The sequence below is a fragment of the Ochotona curzoniae genome, unplaced genomic scaffold, assembly GCF_017591425.1.
Source record: "Ochotona curzoniae isolate NIBS_2020 unplaced genomic scaffold, NIBS_Ocur_1.0 scaffold_4953, whole genome shotgun sequence".
In the NCBI taxonomy this organism is placed as follows: Eukaryota; Metazoa; Chordata; class Mammalia; order Lagomorpha; family Ochotonidae; genus Ochotona; species Ochotona curzoniae.
The window spans coordinates 979,198-998,469 of NW_024467127.1; the positions used below are offsets into that span (position 1 = coordinate 979,198).

The 19,272-nt window shown below is 41.5% G+C and overlaps 1 protein-coding gene across 2 annotated transcripts in view; it reads right to left on the reverse strand.

Annotated features, from left to right (window-relative positions):
- LOC121150345 (contactin-associated protein-like 5) overlaps positions 1-19,272 on the reverse strand; it is a 544,128-nt gene that overhangs the window by 11,963 nt on the left and 512,893 nt on the right. For both annotated transcript variants that reach the window (XM_040971192.1, XM_040971191.1), the window contains exons 20-21: positions 9,783-9,913; positions 4,456-4,543 (exon numbers count right to left, since the gene is read on the reverse strand). In XM_040971192.1, coding sequence (XP_040827126.1) covers positions 4,456-4,543; positions 9,783-9,913 — 219 coding nt within the window. The remainder of the gene's footprint in view (positions 1-4,455; positions 4,544-9,782; positions 9,914-19,272) is intronic.

Genomic DNA, 19,272 nt, shown 5'->3' on the forward strand with positions numbered 1-19,272 from the left:
GTGGCAATGTGTGTGACTGCTCAGGGTCACACAGGGTGTTCCAAGTAAGTGACTACAGATATAGACATCATTAAAACCTACTTGTACTGAAATCAGGAAGGTAGGAGAACAGGGAATCCAAGTTACAATGTATTGTTTCTGGAATGACTCCACATAGTTAACTCTTCAATGGTGATGATTATAAAGACCACCATTCACCACCGTATACATGCCCAACAAAAATGAAAACAAATGCATAAACGAATACACATACATGTTCATTGCAGCTCTAATTATACTAGCTAAAATGTGGAAACAACCCAAATAAAGATTAACAAATAAGGGGAAAGAGAAAGCCTGGTACATCTATACCATGTAGTACAAAATAATATTATCATTCATGATAATTATAGATACAAGTTACAAAGATATGGATCTCAATGTGTCCTAACCAAGATGTCCAACACAAGATGTTCTCAATTGTGTGTTTCTACTTTTGTGAAATATTCAGAATGGATCAACCAATAGAGACACAAAACGTGGTAGCCAGGGCCAGGGATGACAGAACAAAAAGGAACATTTTAGTGGGCACAGGATTAATTTTGCTCATGATGAAGTATTTTTGAGGTTCAGAAAAGTAACAGTCCACATTTTTTAGTTACCCAGGGCCACTAGAGTGATTAATGCTATGAGATTGAATTTCACTTCAGCATGAAATAGACCCGACCGGTCATTCTGTTCTTCAGGGAAAGCAGGCTATTTGGTCACTCACAGTGAAACATAAGCACATGGCCTCGGTCCCCAGGATTATGAGGAATGCCTCTTGCAGCAATGAAGGAAAAAGTGACACAAGAGAGGCAATACAGGGGCAGGTGTTTGTTCACATTGTTAAAGAGCAACATGAACTGTCCACACTGCAGATCCAAATGCCTGATGTGAAGCTTGGCTCTTCTGCTTCAAAGAAGCTTCTGAACAAGAAGCTCACCTTAAGAGACAGCAGATGGGACCTGGTGCGGTGGCCTAGCTATTAAAGTCCTTGCCTTCAATGCACCAGCATCCCATATGGGTGCCGGTTCTAATCCCGATAGCTCCACTTCCCATCTTGCTCCCTGCCTGTGCCCTGGGAAAGCAGTTGAGGATGGCCCAAAGCTTTGGGAACCTGCACCCGCGCAGGAGACCCGGAAAAGGTTCCTGGATCCTGGCTTCGGATCGCTCTCACTTGGGGAGTGAATCATCAGATGGAAGATCTTCCTCTCTATCTCTCCTCTTCTCTGTATATCTGAGCTTTCCAATAAATAAATAAATCTTTAAAAAAGAAAAAAAAAGAGTTAAAGTGTGCAATGTGTATGGAGCTCACACAGGGCACAGAGGTCACTGTTTTGAGGTTGGAGTTATAAAATATGGATAACAAAAAAGTTCCTGCTTCAATGACTGCAGTGTTTCCCCAGAGAAACAGCTGCATATGAAGGCAAGAAGCACAGCATTAGGAGCTATGAGAAAATGCAAGGAGGGGAGAGAGAAGTCACCCACACCTGTGAAAATCACCACTGCAGATTACAAGGTAAATCCCTTTTATTGCAGTTGGATCTGCATCTTTCTTCCTGCCCTGGGTGAGCAGGACTGCAAGCAGGAGGGTAACAATCCATTACAGTGCATGATCCTCATCATTAAACATGGGCAGGGACCAGACCAGGAGTGTGGGATTCACCTCTGTCATGAAGGTCCAAAGCCCAGTTCTTCCCTTCCTCCTCATCGTGTCTCACCTCTAAGATAGGGGTTTTATCGCTTTGGGAACAAGGGCTCATATATTGCGCCTGTTTATCATTTGCATATATTACATTGCCTTGTGTAGAAGAATTGATTGAGAAGCATACATTGAATTAATTATCTACAAATAATTTGGGGTACACTTTTGAATTTCATATAAATGTGTATATATATTATGTGTATACATACATAATATTTTGAAGATTTACTTTATTTACTTGAAATGCAAAGCAATAGAGAGAAATCACACACACACACACACACACACACACACTCTCTCTCTCTCTCTCTCTCTCTCTCCTGGATTCCTGGAGTCAGTAGATCCATGTGGGTAACAAGTGATCCAAACACTTTTATCATCATCAACTGTTCTCCCAGGTTCTATAGTAGAAAACTATCAGAAATGGAACAGCCAAGATTCCTCTTACTGCTCAGATATAAGATACTAGCACTGCGGGTGGTGGCATAAACCACTACACCACAATGCTGGTGCCATAGTGTCTTTTATTTTAAAAAGTATATTATATGCAAAAGTTATATGTTAAGCAAAAATTTTGAAAAAAAATGACAAAGAGATAAAGTGGACAGGTGAAACACACGATCAAATATTTGGCTGGTTTGGAAAGAATGAGCTGCAACTTGAAATTTCCTAGGCAGAATTGACTTACTACTTCTCTCCGCTGGAAAGCAGGCAATGTGAGTCTATCTGAAATGCGAAGTAGAAACTTTAGAGTATTAGACACAATACCTTGGGTGTGCCACACTGATCACTAACGGTAATAATGATGAAAATGAAAAGGCAAATCCCAAAATGTCACTCACAAAAAAGTAGGTTTGAAATATTTCCTCTCCTACATGACAATTAGTTCCATGCTATTTGAATGTTCTTTAATACATGACCTATTATTATTTTTTGCATTGGAAAGTTAGATATTCAGAGAAAAGAACAGACAGAAAGATCTTCCATATGCTGGTTCAGTCCACAAGTGACTGCAAGAGCTGGAGCTGAGGCCAATCTGAATTCAGTAGCCAGGAGCTTCCTCTGTGTATCCCCGATGGAGCTGGGCCCCCAAGGCTTTGGGTTATCCTCAACTGCTTTCCCAGTCCACAAGCAGGGAGCTATATAGGAATCGGAGCAGCCAGGACATGAACCGGCACCCCTATGGGACCCCAGTGCATGCAAGGCAAGGACCAGATACTAGGCTACTGTCCTGAGCCCATATATATTTATTGTTATTAACCATAACTATTATTATTATTATTATTATTAATGGCATCTTAAAAAAGTAAAATTCCATAGGTTGGGATTTGGCTTAGCGCTTAAACCACTAACTAGAATACTCATGATCTTTTATCAACTCTGATTACTGTTCTAGCTTCTTCCCATGGAAGGAGTGTACCTGGTATCAGCGTTGTCTCGAATCAATGAGTTCCTACCACCTATTCAGGACACATGGATTATGTTCTTATGACTGGTGGCAATCCACCTCAACCACAATGGGCATTTGGGGCACAAACTGACCAATTACTGGAGCTCACTGTCCTTTCAGTAAGTTAATAAATTTTAGTGTCTTACAATCATCTGTGAACCTCTGTCCATTTCCTTCTCATAGAAAAGCATCTTATATCCTATTCTGTGTTCACTTCCCTGCTAGTGCTTCCCTTCCCATCAGATGAAGGAGAGACCCTTGAAGTTCACTGCAGGGAGTTCATTGCTCTGTTTGGATCTCAATTCGGATCCTCTTCATTTCATCACCTTGTCAACACTGACATTTATAGCACTGGCCCAAATTCCCCAGGCGAAGGGCAAACCAATCAATAGCAGTGTCATTGGCAAGGAAGAGAGATAACAGCTAGGGAAATCAATATCCAGTGTGGTTATACAAACTGACTTTCAATAGCTGCTGTTTTCAAACATCACAAGGTCCTGGGATTCTATAGGCATTGTTCCTTATCTTCATTACAAATCAATAGAGCAAGTGATACTCCCACCTCACCAAGGCTCAGGGAGGTGACATTAGCAGTGACAGAGGCAGAAGCTGACATTTACAGGCTTATGCCCAGAATCCAATCATGATTTGGTTTGCTAAAAAATCTTTTTAAATTATCATTACTACAATGTTGATCATTTGATGTCAGTCATTATGGTAGTTGCATCATGTGCATTAGCATCTAATTGTCCAAAATGTAAGTTACCCTATAGCCACCTTTCCAGCTATTCTCTATATTCTTACAAACTGTAATAATCACAAACTGAGAAAACCTGAAATGGTATAATCATATAGAAAGTAGAAGATCACAGCAGTTTTAGTCAAAAAAGTCAACTACAACAATGAGACATTACAATCGTCCTTCAGTTGTTGTGTGTTTGAACCAATTGTAATTGTCCAGATATTTTATTTCTTTACTTACATTAAAACAAGTAAAATTAAGAAAAATAAATAATAACTATATTTTAAAATTAAGTAAAGCATACACTTAATTATTCTATGAGTATACCTCTTTTAACAACTGCAAAATAATATAAATTCCAGTCCCCATTCTTATCACACAATGTATTTCCTATGTATTTCTTATAACAGCAATATGAGTGGCACAACTTGGATGGAGCTTGAGGCTCCAGATTTGAATAACTCCATTGACAATTATCCTATTTGCTCATTTATATTAATAAATCCCACTACAAATGTGTGGACTGAAACAGCAGACCTGTCACTTTGCCCAGGGTCAAGGACCTGGCAGGCCTGAGCTCGGCTTCTGAGGAGATGGTATAGCTGAACTGGAGCTGCTGATTCACCTGCCGGGATACAGAAACAAAGAGCCATCAGATGGGGTCCCGGGGTTAAAGGCATGTAATCATCCAGGCAGAAGTAACTGGAAAGACACATGTAGGGCAGACAGAGTAGAACCCTGTCCTGAATTTTCTATTAGGAGAGATGAGAGCTATCTCACTAATTATCCCACAATACACACAAAATACTTCTTTCTTTCTTCTTTGTGAAATATGGAAGTCCATGCTAGTATTTGTCCTGGGAAATTCTATGCAGCCATCAACAGGTATTTAGCTTCCCATAGAGATTTCCTCACCAATATTTATTTGTTTGTTTGTTTGTTTATCTGTTGCTGAAAATAAGCAAACAAATGAAATCTTCTCAAGAGATTGCTGTGCAGGAGTTATGCTAAATGGAACACGGACATTGTTGCCTTCTGTCCACAGCAGCAGGGCTGTTCTAATCTTCTCCCTGGTCCGGACTGTGCTTTCATTCAGGTATGGACGAAGGGACTACTGGAAGGGGAGGAGAGCTGACAAAATGTTTGATAAGGTGGAGGAGAAACTAGTGGTACAGTTGCCACCAATTGGCCAATTGAGAACTCTGCATTAACCAAAAGCCTCCACTGAGATTTGCCAGGACAGCATTGCAACATGACCCATCAGGCATCTCCCTGACTCCCACTTGCTCACTGTTAATCCCAGCTCCATCTTTTTCTCTGAGTATCCAGACAGTTGGCTCCAACACCTACCATTCTTTTCAGTCTAATCAAATCCTACCCATTTCTCTTGGGCTCTTTTCTTAGTATCCTTTTGATCCTATTCCTGGAAAACCTCATGGTTGTAAGTAGGTAAGGGAAAGATATTTGAGTCACAGAAGTTACACATGAAGAAGAGAACAATGCATGGCTTTGAAGTACAAAAGAAGACATATTGTTCAACTCCTTTCCCACTAAATTTATGGGGAACACTTCTGGTTTTTCCATGAGAAAGGGGGTGTTTGCCTAACTTTGCCATGCTCATGGAGCAAAAGTCTAAGACTAATAATCAGTGTTCCATTCTTCATTCCCTCTGCCCTCTCTGTCCTGAGCAAACTCTCTCTAGAAACCTCCTAGCCCTGCGTTATCTTAGGGAAGAGTCATCAGTTATGACCTGTGGTGCATGACAATATGCTTGCTACATTGTAAAAACGTCTGCTAATGCAATGAACACTGGATGGGCATAAAACAAAATGCTAATACATCTGTCCAAACACACACCTTAAAATGCTATCAGGTAATCATTTTCATTAGTAAATGAGGGTTGTGTGGGTGGCAGGAGGGGAATATCAGGTATCATTAGGCCAACCACTTGACAATGTGGCTAAGTCATGAGGAGTCAAATGAACCTGCCATATGGTCCCTTCAGTGCATGACATTGTGCCTGCTTCACTTGGCAGCATCGTTATGGTTATTTTAGAAACTTGTAGTTACATACTATCGCCATTTCTAAGTTCCCTGTATACTCATTTAACAAATTTGAGTTATCTACTGCATACTGTCTAGTGTTGTAAATGTCCCTGCGTACCATATCTTGAACATTTTTATGATGTTCTGAGTACTTTAGTCCCTCTTTTCTTTTTGTTCCATTTCTGATATTGCATTTCAAACACTGTCTCATATTGATCTCTCTCTTTCTCTCTTGTATTTCCTCCACTGAACCATTGTCTCCTTGAGGGTTACATATTCATAACACATCCATATATTTCCTTTAGAATGCACCACGGAAACTGGCCAAGTACTTTTAAGCGAATAAAATGAATGTTTTAAATAGTGATAGTATTTCTCCTTCTCTTGGGAGGCTTTGAAGTCAGATTCAAGTCACTCAGGATGCCACATGCGGGCTTTGGGGTTCTGGATCCCAATCCAACACCTGCTAAATGATCATGGTTGAAGCTTTGATCACGGTCAGAACATTTCTCCCTGAACCACAGCACACTTCTCATCTTCCTCCTCCTGTTTCTCTCTGGAATTACCCTTCCCACATAAGCAGCAGCTCCTCTCTTTCTCTGCTGCTCAGATAGTACTTGAGCACTAACATGGATGAGGATTTCCTCCAAAGGTAGAGCGATTTGATAACAGGAGGCTTGGATCTGGAAGTTGAGCTGAGCATCCCCTGCTTTTATTCCCGCCCATTCGTTAAATGGCCAGGTTCCATCTTCAGGTGATTCCTTGCACATCACAGACCTGTACTCATGTGAAAGGGCTGAGCAGCCACATCCTCGAGTCATTCCTGCCCTGCTGTGCTGTTTTGTTGGCACTTGCTTGCACCTTGGCACTCTAATAAATGACTCACGGGGGAGAGAATGAGAGAAGGAGAGAAGAGACTGTCCATTAAAGAGGTTTACAGTAAAATGAGTGGAGTGTTTTGGACTGGAAGGTGGGATGATAGTTTTTTGGCTATCCTGGATTGCAGATGGCATAGACTCTAACCCTATTAAAGAGGAAGAACAGTGGCATGCCAATTGTTGTTCAAGGGCTTGATTACCTATTTGAAAAATTAGGCAAACAAAATGAGGAGAAGGGGAATACCACAAATATTTATTGGAATGTCAATCTATGGTATGACCTATGTTCTTGCCTAATATTTGTTTTACCTTAAATTACAAATGTTGATTTAATTAAGTATTATGACCCTCCAAACTTTTAGTATGTCTACATTTTGCAATCTGACCTAGAAAAATTATGTATATCTCAGAACCAAGCATGCCCAGTGATTCTTTCCAGTCTCAAATGGGGTAAAGAAGGGAATAATTGAAATAAAGTGTTGGGCGAGATGCCCTAGATGTTGTGTTTTATTGTTTAGATTGAAGATCTGCTTTTTGAGTTGAGAAAGAGCACAGAGGAGGAGGGACAGTAATGCAAGTGCAGGCTCTGTGGGGGCATGGATTTCTAGCAGCTGTGCTATGCAGGGTAAGTACTGAGGCTGAGGTAGGAGCAGATATTCCTTCCCCATCTCATTAAAAATGTTCATTTTTTTATTCTAGGAAGTAAAGGAAGCTATCTAGAATGGATGAAGAGTTGGACACACACACATAAGATAAATGTGTTTTACTCTGGTTCCATTGAACTGCTTTCCAGTTTAAAAGCAGGTAGATTTTTCCTCTACTCTAGTTCCATCCTAATCCTTTCAGTATTTTGGAGTTAGTGTGTTCTTAATTAACAGGTATTTACTGTTGATGGTAAATGATTTTGTAAATCATTTAGATGGAATGGGGAAGCAATACCTCACATTGTTCTGTGTTGTTCTATTTGTATCTTCTACTTATTGAAGACAAAATAGGAAATATCAAGAAGGAGAAAAAATGAGTTACAGATATAAATGTCTGCCAGAACATTTGCCTCTGCTTATCAGATCCTCAGCGAGGACAATGCAATAAAATGTCATGACTTGCATTTCTTGCTTCCCTCAGCTCAGATTCCAAACTAAACTTTCACTAAGATTGCTCCTCCACTTGTTACAGGAATGAGCTCTGGAGCTGAACTCTGCTCATTTGACTTGCTACTTGCACTTTACAGTTGACAATCAGTACTTAACTTGAACCTGACTGAGACAACTGAGATCCATCACTGAATAAGCTGACACTCTAGATCCTAGATCCCAAGGGATACTCAATGCTTTGGTTCCATTGCTGTGATACCTTCTCACCTCCTCTTCACAGCTGTCTCTCCACTCTCCTTGAGACCGTCAGGATCTCTGCTTCATGCCTTCTCCCTGGCAAAGGCATCTTTCCATGCTGTGACTCCTGAAAACTCCTGAATCTGAAAATCTAACCATGCTACTCTCCAGCTTGAACCTTGAAGTCTGGTTTTGAGCATAGAGAAATCGTAAACCTCAAGAGAATCAGCCAATTTATTCACAAATAACTATTGACCCACTGCTGCATGGGAAGCATCACTTGACAGTGTAGGGATGTCAAGGCAAGAGAAAATTTATGTTTAATATTTGTGCATTTAATTTACTTTAGAGGCAGTTGCCTGGCAGGGAGTAGTTGGAGAGAGAAATCTCTCTTCAACTGGTTCACTTTTCTGAGGCATACTCAACTACGACTGGGCCAGGCCAAATCTAGAAGACAGGAACTCAGTCTGGGTATCATATTGGGGGTATGTATCTAATTATTTGAGCTTTCATTTGCATCCTCGCTGAGATTGCATCAGCAGGAACGTGGAATGCAGAGCAGGTCCAGGACCAGAGCCTAAACACATTGAGTAGGATATGTGTGTTCCAGCTGACAGCTTATGTGCTGTGCCAAAGCCCTATTGTTTTTATTCATGTAATAATGACATGTTTTATTTTGAGGAAACAGTCAAAAAGCAGGAAAATTATGGAAAGGGGGAAATAAAGAATACTCCAGTGGGTTCTTGATTTGGGTGTGGCATCTGGCCCCCAAAGGGTGGGCTAGGCCTTAGCTAGAACCATGGATTCTGTATGTTCCGCAAGACAATGGAGAGTATGGCATGACAACAACGCAGGCAAGTGGGTAAAGCACTGATGAGAGGGGGTAGATATGAGCCTGGAAAAGCAGGGTCAGTCCCTGAGAGTGAATGCAGCACTGTACAGTTAGGAGCATAGAACAGAGGACAGGAGCATTGCATGGGGTGACTGCTGTGCAGATGGAAGGGCTTGCCTGGGGTTTGGATTCTAAATGGGCAGTGTGGCTTCTGCCTAGGCTTTTTTGTTGCCTGTCCACAGGGCTGTCTGTTCTTTGGGCAGAGATCATCAGGATTTCACAGAAGGCCTTTCACAGCCTGTGTAACTTTCAAATCAGCTGAGTCCTAACTTGAGAACATATGTAGAGTTCACCATAGAATACTCACATCATCCACAGTACTTCCTGTCGCCCAGTAACACTTTCTCCATTGCCCTTGTAACAGCATTTTCTGACCTCCCCCCATGTGTATTTCTGACCATAATCCAGTCTGTGCTCATCCGAATGACCTACAGGACATACACCTGGTGCTTGCTGCTCTCCCACCCTTCTAGTTAAGTTGTTGCAATATGAGGCCCTAGGATTTGCATTTATAACAAAGATACAGGCTCTGAGGGTGCTTCAGGATGAAGAAGCACATCTTGGTAACCAATACTCTAGCTCTCCCAAGGTTGGCTTATATGTGACTCATGACTATGTCTATAAGCCTTGGCTATTACTTTGTCCTTGGGTAGAAATCAGAACGCCTTGACTGAACAGCTAAGACTGAAACAAGTGTGAATAAGGAAGGTGGTATACCTGCATGGTAAGCTCTCTCCCCTCTCGGTTTATCTTCAAGTGATGCATCCTTCCATTAGCAAAGTTCTCTACGTCAATGGTGAATATGTGGGTGTCTTCCTTGCTTAGCTGATAGCGGACCTGCAAACTTCCTTAAAAGAAAAGCGATAAAAATTGGTGTTAAAAATAGACCACATAAAATACAAAATGTGATGAGATCATATTTTGATTGATTTTTCACTTTATGCCAAGGACCTATTTCTCAATCCTTGTGTCATTTTCATGTTGAATTTGAATTATGCAAGCTCATACCAATGGAACATTCTGGTGCAGCAACAAAACAAAAGTGATCGTGTGTGTGTGTGTGTGTGTGTGTGTGTGTGTGTGTGTGTGTGTGTGTGTGTGATCAGAAACCAGGATGCTATTTTGAAAAAAAAAAAAAGCTTGCACATGATTACTAAAAGTCTAATAAGATAAAATTAACATTACCCCACTCTCTGCAATTCTCATCACTTTCTGCAGTAATTTATTCCCATCTTTCCTACATCCTCTTCAACATAAAGGAAGATGGGGACAACCAGCTCCTCTGTCACCCACTGAGTCAAATGTTACTGATGCACATTCATTGTGGTTAGAACACAGCGAACCACTTTAACCCTCAGTGTCCCAGTGCATCATTCAAATTTCTATAGACACATCCTTTCCAGATAGATAATCACTGCCCGTTCAAGGTCAGGAAATCAATATTCTGGGTGAGCATTACTTACGAAATGGAACTGAACAGGAAATCTGAGAATCCTGAGTCAAATTAACTACAAAGTAGTGTGTGTGTGTGTGCACGCACATGTGGAAAAAAAGAGCATTAGATCCTAAAGTGAGCACTTTGCTGTGAATCAAACTCCTAATGAGTGAGAAAAGCTCCATATTGAGAATTCCCTCAGAGGTAATTCCACCAGCACGTGGGGTTGACGTCTCCCTTGGCCACATTTTCCGATTTCTCACATCATTGGCCAAGGGCGGTGAACTCAGTAGTCTCAGGGGACAGTGTGTGACATTTCCGTTCCTGATGGTCTCCTGCCCGGTGTCAGTGGTGTTCAGACCAACCAAATGCCAAGCACTCTTTCCAGGACTCACACAGGAAACATCAGTGTTAAGTGCCAGTGTCAGAGCTTGTGATCTCAGGGATAAACACTCTAAGAAAGGACAGGAACTGAGGCATCTCTCTCTGAGCCTCTGATGTCACTTGCCTTCTCTGAACCTCATCTCTTCAGCCTTCCCAGGGTTCCTAGCCTCCTCCCCCCGAGTGATAAGAAGACAAGGAGCATCACTCCTGAGGCTCTCAGTCCTTACCATGAAATAATTTTGGAGATGGTTTAGCAATAAATCGATTCCCATGTCATTTTACAATATATAAACAGGAAATAACACTAAAATATCTAAGGAAAAATGTAATAATCTGAAGAATTATCTAAGAAAACTCAGTTAAATGCTGTGAGACCATTACTTGACCATCAGTCAGTAGGAGCCTCTTTCTGACTCCTAACCCATAGAATCCCAGTGCTTGGATATTCCATTCATCTCAGTAGCGTCAATCAGTGTATGACAGTTATGTAGCAGGCACAGTGATGAATGCCACATTCCTTGACGCGGATTGGACTCTCTCACCATTCCACTGATGAGGAAATTTAAACCTGTGTGTATTCTTTGTGTCGTTTTCCAAGATAGACACTGCTGGCATTTAAGCATCTTTGCTAACACCTCCGTTAGGCACTGATCCTCCCAATAGAGATCCTAACCTTGGAAGTGTTTTTAAGCTTCCAGACTTACACTTCATCATTAAATACCTCATCTAACGTTCCTGTTACTATAGAATTCTCCATCCTGAAATGATTTTCTTGTGATTCCTAGGAACAGAAAACAACCCACAATTTTTCCAAAATAAGTTTGATGATAAAATGGAAGAATGGATGCAAGATGGAAAATTGTCCAGGATCAGGCCTGAAGATTCCTCATCTCCTGTGTTGTGTTTTACTGTATGGACAGCAGAGCAAAAGCCAGCAACACTTGTCTGGCTTGAAGCGTCTGTTGTTTCTCCAGGTCACCTCACCCTGTCTCTGCCAGGCCCTGGTACTCAGAGCTCATCCTTGCTCCCCATGAGCTCCTCAGGCTCTCCTCCTGGCTTCAACTATGGAATTGTATCTTCAAGCCAGAACCCTCTATTCCCACCCCACACTCTTGCATGAGGTTTAGCACATGGCAACCACCACAACTTCATATTCTTAAAGGCAATGGACTGATGGAGGGTCTGTAAATCCTGCCAACTAGAAAGGAACTGATGAGTGGGAGTATACAGTGAATCCTCCAGCTCTGTGTAATATACTTTTTCTCTTAAATTTTCAATACTCTGCTTTTTGGTGTGGTGGTCAACAGTGCACCTGTATTATAAAGGGTGAATGTTATTTAGAATGCCTCTTGAAGAGAGGTAAAGTGACCTCATGTGGATATTACAAATAAACACTGGAGCAGCAGTTTATCCCAACAACAGGATACCCACATCACTCATCTGGGCCTCTGGACTCAGTTCTTGGCTCTGGCTCCTGTGTGGTGCTCTCTAGCTTAGGAGGCAGCAGATGGTCACTCAAGCACTCTGATTTATTCCACCCATGTGGGATATCCAGACTGAGTTCCCAGTTCCTGGCCCAGCTCTAATTATTGCTGGCATATGATGAATAAATGAGCAGATGCAAACTCTTTCACTTTTTCTCAAATTAAAAAAAAATAGTTTTTAAAAAATAAGCATACAAAACTGCCTTAACAATCAGATAGGTACTGTTTCTACATGATTCTGGAGTGTATGTATTTGTAATGGAATTATCCTTGTCAAAAAGAAGCACACTATAGACTTTTACACTGTAGAAGTAAAGAGTTCCGTGTTTGGTGACATGTGATAAATGCAATTGTGACATAGGACATAAAGTTATACTAAGTTGAGAAATGTCTGTGTAATGGTTACACTTGTCATTCACATCAGTCTCACTTTGTCCTGGCTCCTTTGTCTTCCTCTTCCGGAAGTTAAGCTTCCCTAGGAAGAAGCATGGCTTGTTCATCTTTGTGTCTGCAGAGACTAGATCAGGGCCTGGCATCTGAAGTCTCCAGAAGACATCTTGATAAAATTGCCACTCTGGAGAATGTTATCTCCATTTTGCCAAAACTATGAACTAACATTAATTCAATGTTTGTCGTGTGTAATACTCTAGAGAACAAGTAGCTACCATGTCCTTTAGGAAGTTTATAATTTAGCTGAAGGAAACAAAAGCACCATCACGCTTCTTGCTATGATGTGCCCACCATTTTTTAGGTACTTAACATAAGATTCAAAACACTTTTAAAGTCAAATTCTTAATTTACAGAACAGTGTTTTGTGTAGCGATTAAGACACTGCATCTCATTTCAGAGTGAGTGGCTTTGATTCCTAGCTCCAGTTAATGACTCCACTTCCTGTTAATACACACCTCGGGAAGCAATGGTGATGGCTCAAGTACTTGAGTTTCCTGTCACCAGTGTTGATATCCAAATTAATCCCCTAGTTCATGGCTATCAGTGAGTAAACTACCAAAGAATCTCTTTGTAAGGAGAACTGAAATTCCAGTCTCAGCCATGCCCTGTCCATTGCAGACATTTGGGAAGTGAAATGACAGGTGGAAGATATATATATATATATATATATATGAGAGAGAGAAAGAGAGAGACAGAGAGACAGAGTTATCGTGTGTTTATATATATATCTATGTGTATTTATTTATTTATTTATTTATATTTGTTTTCCTCACTCCTCTCTGGCTTTCTTTCTCCCTCCTCTGCCTCTCTCTCTCCCTTCTGCCTCCTTCTCTTTATCTTTCCAAAAAAGAAATAAAAATGCTTTCATATTCTTTACCTTGAGGAGTAGAATTTCAGGAAAATTCAAAAGTTCCACAAGTAAAATAATAATATTGACAATGCGAAGGGATTCAGGCCCATTTCAGCACAGAATGTTAGAGTCTATAAAGCATTTCTTTCTGCACTACTTACGCCTCCAAAGAGAGGCATGGCAGGATTGAAATATGTGGAAATGGACAGAGAGATGGATGGAATCACAGAGGGAAAAGGTCACTCAATAGACAATACACAATGTATTTCTTGTGATTTCAGAGAAAATTAGCATGAATCATGGTTGAGAACAAGAATTTCCCAGAGATAATTGTTACTGAAGGAAGGTGGAACTTAGGACAAAAGCAAGACAATTATGTAGCTGTAGATATGGTCATGCTATCACATGGGGCCCAGTGGAGCCCTTTCAATGGGCTATTTCTGTGGTGTAGATGGTCAAGCCACTGCTTGTGCTGAGCCATCCATCTGGGCACCAGTCCCACACTCTCCATTTCGGACCAAGCAAATGGCCTGGGAATAGAAGTGGAATGTGGCTTAAGTGTCTGGGGACCTACTACTCATAGGACTGACTTGGATGAAACACTTCGCTTTGGCTTTCCCTTCCCCAGCTATTGTGGATTCCAGAGTGACCCGCAGATGGGAAGAAGATTCTCTCTCTATCATTCTCTTTCCCCATCTCTCTCTCCTTCCCTCTTCCCCCTCTCTCCCTTCTTCTTCTCTTCCTTTCTCCCTCCCTTCCTCATCTGTGCAACTCTATCACATAAGTCAATCTTAACAACAAAAAATGACCTCGGACATTCACTGTGTGGATGGTCACTCAACTAAGCTCTTTCTATTAAACATTGTAGAAACTTGTAATCACAGGAATCTCAAATAGCCAATGTGATCCTGAATCAAAATAACAAAATTCAAGCCATCATATTACCTTATTGTGAAACATACTACGAAGATAAAAGAAAGCTGTTTCAATATAAAACACACACACACACACTAATGGAATGAAATTAAATGTCACATTTCTATAGCCATTTAAAAATTTTATTTGAAAGAGTTTTAGAGAGAGAGAGAGAGAGAGAGAATTTAGAGAAAGACAAAGATCTTCCATCTGCTAGGTTACTGCAAAAATAACTGCAATGCTTGGGACTGGATCAAGCAAAAGCTAGGAGCTCACTATTCTTGCTAGACTCCCACAGGGGCCTAGGGGCTCAAACCCTTGGACCGTCTTCTGCTACTTTCTCAGTTATATTAGCAGGGAGCTGAATTGCCAAGGGAAACAGCCAGGCCTGAAATATACATCCACATGTAATACCTGCTTCGAGGGGTGCAGCTTAACATACTGCTCCATGACGCTTTCCCAGCCAATAAAATTTCACTAAAATTACAAGAATACAAAATGGGAAATGACAGCCTATTCAACAAAATGTGAATTTACTGGAGTAACTGGGATGAGGGACTGCCTCTGGATCCTGAAATCACTTTCCTGTTAATGTGGACTCTGGGAGGCAGGGGTGGTGACTCAGGTAATGAAATTTCTGCCTCCTCTGGGAGGGGCCTGTCCCGCCTTTCTGACCCTGGCCCTGGCCCAGCCCCAGCTGTGGCAAACATTTGGGAAATGAACTAGCACTTAATAAAACAGTGAAGCTCCTATCTCTATGAGCGCTAATTAATGATCATTGAGAAAAATTTGTGTTTCATAACAGCGATGTTTGTGGAAAACAGTCGGTAAGCCTGTAACTACGGGCTTTAGTCCATGTATTTTCCCAGCGATTGTGAGACCCTTGCAGGTGCCAAGGATGGCGATGAGAGCAGTTGATGTTAGGTTCCCACACTTCCATTAGTGAAAACATAAATAATGTTCAATTCAAGATGACTTCTTAAACCACTTTCTAAAATCATCAACCATGTAGCTGGCTCATGAGTAAGATAGTAGACTCTAAATGGAAATGTAACAGTAAAGAATAAGAAGTTCGTGCAGGCTACATCAGTGATCTATTTACAATGTGCTCTATGTAATAAGACTCCTTTATAGCGAGTTGGGTCTGTTCTCTACAAGCAAGTTCTTCCCCACTCTGCAACTGAGACCTTGGTTATAATATAAGAGAGTAAAGCACCTGTTGCTTCCTATGACTCTGAAATTGCCTAAAATTTCAACCAGACTTCCCTGACACAGAGGCTACTAATGTTTGGGTGTTAGTTTGGATGTCGGTATTTCTTTTACAAAGCTCATGGTTAAAGGCTTGGTCCTCAGTGTTGATGTTCTACATAGCTGGTTACACAACCACCTGGGATATCCACATCGAATATTGATGCTGTTTTTTGTGTGGCCCAACAGCTCCATTGCTGATTCAATTCTTTGCTAATGGTATGGGGAAAGCAAAGGAAAATGGCCCATACATGTGGACACCTGTTATTCATGTGGGAGACCCAACTGATGTGCCTAACTTTGGCCTATCCCAGCATTGGCTCTTGTGGCCATCTGAGGGGTGAGCAAGTGGAATGTTCTCTTCCACCTTTCTTCCTCCCCTCTTTCTCTCTGTTTCTCCTTTTATCAGTAACTCTAAGTTTCACATAAAATACATAAACCTTCAAAAACGGATTTAGTCCTTGTACTATTATGTCAACCTAATAAGAAGATAGCTGTGGTGTCTCAAGCTGGGCCTTCTGGAAGTGAATTGTTACACGGGCCCTTAACCCAGATGGCCTTGTTACATAGGCCTGGGCGTGCACACACATACTCCCTTTCTGTCTCCACCCTAGGTCACCTTGTTGCTCTGCCAGTAGTGCCACCTGATCTAAAACTGCATTGTCAGAAGTGTGAGTCAAGCTGGATCTTCTCTTACCAAGTAGTCAGTATCCAGAGTCTTTTCATGGTCATGAGTAGCTATCTAATGCAGTGTCCTAGTTCAAACCTTGAACGTGTGTTGTCACCCACCTGTTTCCTCGGGCATAGGCAGGGTGCTGATTAAGAGCCTTTCTGACTGGATTGAACCCCACTGCCTTCCAGATAGTCCATGTGAGTCCCCAGGCAAGGCACTGGACTTTCTGTAGTGCCCCTCTAATGCATGCAAATGGGCACAAACATCATAATCTTCCCGAAATAATGAGGCTGAAGCTCTATCAGGCCTTTTCAGAGTATCAGGCACATGGCATCGATAACAGCTAACTCATACACAATTATGATCTTCATTAGCAGGATGTATACTCCCCCGAGCCACATGCTCAGGAATCAGGACAAAGAGGCAATGGTGGTAACAGCAGCATTGCTGGCTGGCTTGGTCTCCATCTTCCATGTCATTATGTCTGTCATTGTTACAATGATTCTGCAGAGCTCTATTAACGCAGCACCATCTCCAAGAGCCCCATTTGCACAACAGGAAACTGGAAATAGTAAGTGCCCTGATGAACACTGAACAGTCACCTGAAGAGCCAGGCTCATTACCAGTTGATGTCACTTGGATGTGTGCAATATGTGAGGGAGTTCTGGCATAGAAACATTCTGGAAGAATTCATCCTCATCTCAAGTTCAAATTTCTGCCAGTGAAAGGGAAGTGTTAGAGCAGAATTCCCGGGAAAAGTGGGCTTTCACAGAAAGGAAGCTGAGGTTCTTATTTACATGCTGTTTCATAAACACAATTATGCCAAAGCTTGCATTTGCAAGATACAAATTCAATTTCAGTTGAATTCAGTGTTCAGGCCAGAAACAGCCTGGATAAATCCCTCTACCTTTCCTTCAGTAGAGGAAGAAGTGAAAACAGAACCAACTGTAAAGCAAACGAAGCCATCTGATGTGGACACATTTTATCAGAACAAATCCCCGAGGAAGGAAACAAGATGAGTCCTTCCAGTTCAAGTTGAGGATTAGTTATTGGCTACTTCAAAGTCAGTTAATGAAATCTGAATTAGATAACTGTAATTCCTGTGTTAAGGAAATCTCTTCCCCTCCCATGTTCATTAATTTACATCCCTGAAGGCGCAGGTGAGTTGAAAGGTGAGTTTTTCTTTCTATAAATCAGTTCTGGTACCTCTCTGTTTGATTTTTTTTCTCAGTACCAAGGTCACCCTTGCTCACATCCAGGTGAAACCCATCTTCTTAGCATTCCATGATCCCCTCTTGCAGAGGGAACTGTCAGAAGCTCGCTCTGGCCCTTGGGTTGTAAGAGTCTCACTCCTGTTAGGATTCTGAGAAACACAAAATTAAACCCTTGGAGATGGTGTCACAGAAATCAAAAGCATTACTTTTGTTTGCAATTCATATTTACAAGGAGTTTGGAGCTCCCTGGGGAAAGCTGGAGCACAAACTCTAGGCATGTGTGCAATTAATAACTTCCATGGAGATTTCAGCGCTTCCCGGGAAGAGTGTATTTACACATCATTGCGAATAGAAGATAATAATCACAATTTCAAAGCAACCCAGGGCCTATTTTCCCTGGATGAGGGAGGATGTGTTTGTAGAACACTGTCACAGTCTCAGCACTCTGTAATCCCATTGCATCCTGGGAGATCACAGCCCATGCTCACACTGAGCTGGGAGATGAATCACCCATGCTCACCTGGAGGCAGACAGGAAGCAGACTGATGGTTGTTAGTGATTAAATCCTCTTGCAGAGAAGGAAGGACAAAGCAAAGCCCAAATCCACTCTCCCAGTTCTCCACTCTGCCAGCAGCCCAGAGAACAGACGTAGGAACATGTTTGCTCTGTACAAGCAAACTGTCTGTGTTGTCTGGCAGGAATGGAAATCTGCATCTTAATTATACCTTTATCCATGAGAATTTATGCTCAATAAATTCATTTTTCTTAGAAAGTACAGCCAGTGAAATGAAACAAATCCATTGTCTCAAAGTTCATTTTTAAGGGAAATGTCATTTGGAAATCTCTATGGGGGCTGTCTTGCAGTGCAGGTGGAAGTGTAGAAAACGGCTCCTTGTCAGCCCTGGCAGTCAAAGCCATAGGTGGCCAAAAAATCAGGGTATCTGGTCTTAAAACTGTCCCTTCATCCATTTTGTGATTTGAGGTGATGCTTGTTGCTAATAGTACCTACCAACTAAGATTACGTGTGTAAGCTGTGGGGGGAAAGGTACTGTGTAAGTGCATCTTTCATCTCTTAATCAGTGTTCAAAGGACATACTAAATCTTTGGTAAATAACAGTGAAGTAAACGTTTACAGTATACTTGTACAGTAGCTTTTTCTCAAGCAAATTTAACAATTTGGGTCATGGGAAAAGAATAATGTGGTTCTACAAACCTCCAACATGCTTTTAGGATTCTACATATTTTTCCCTTCTCCACTCCACAAACAAACACACAGAAGTTTTTGAGACAACTGATTTGCTTCATAAAATCAAATGTTATGACATGACCTCAAAGAGGACCGGTCTCAGAAGTCAGCCCAGACTGCTTCTCTTGTCATTTGTGGCTGACATGTTGACACCCCAGCCTATAGTCCATGGAGAGAGAGCAACTTGGAGCTGATACCTTAGTAGACCACTGGCTCCCCTAGGTCAGGTATAAGTAGAGCATTCAGTAAAACAGCCCTTCCATCTCATGGCATACAACAGCTCTTAGCTGACATACTTCAGCTCTCAT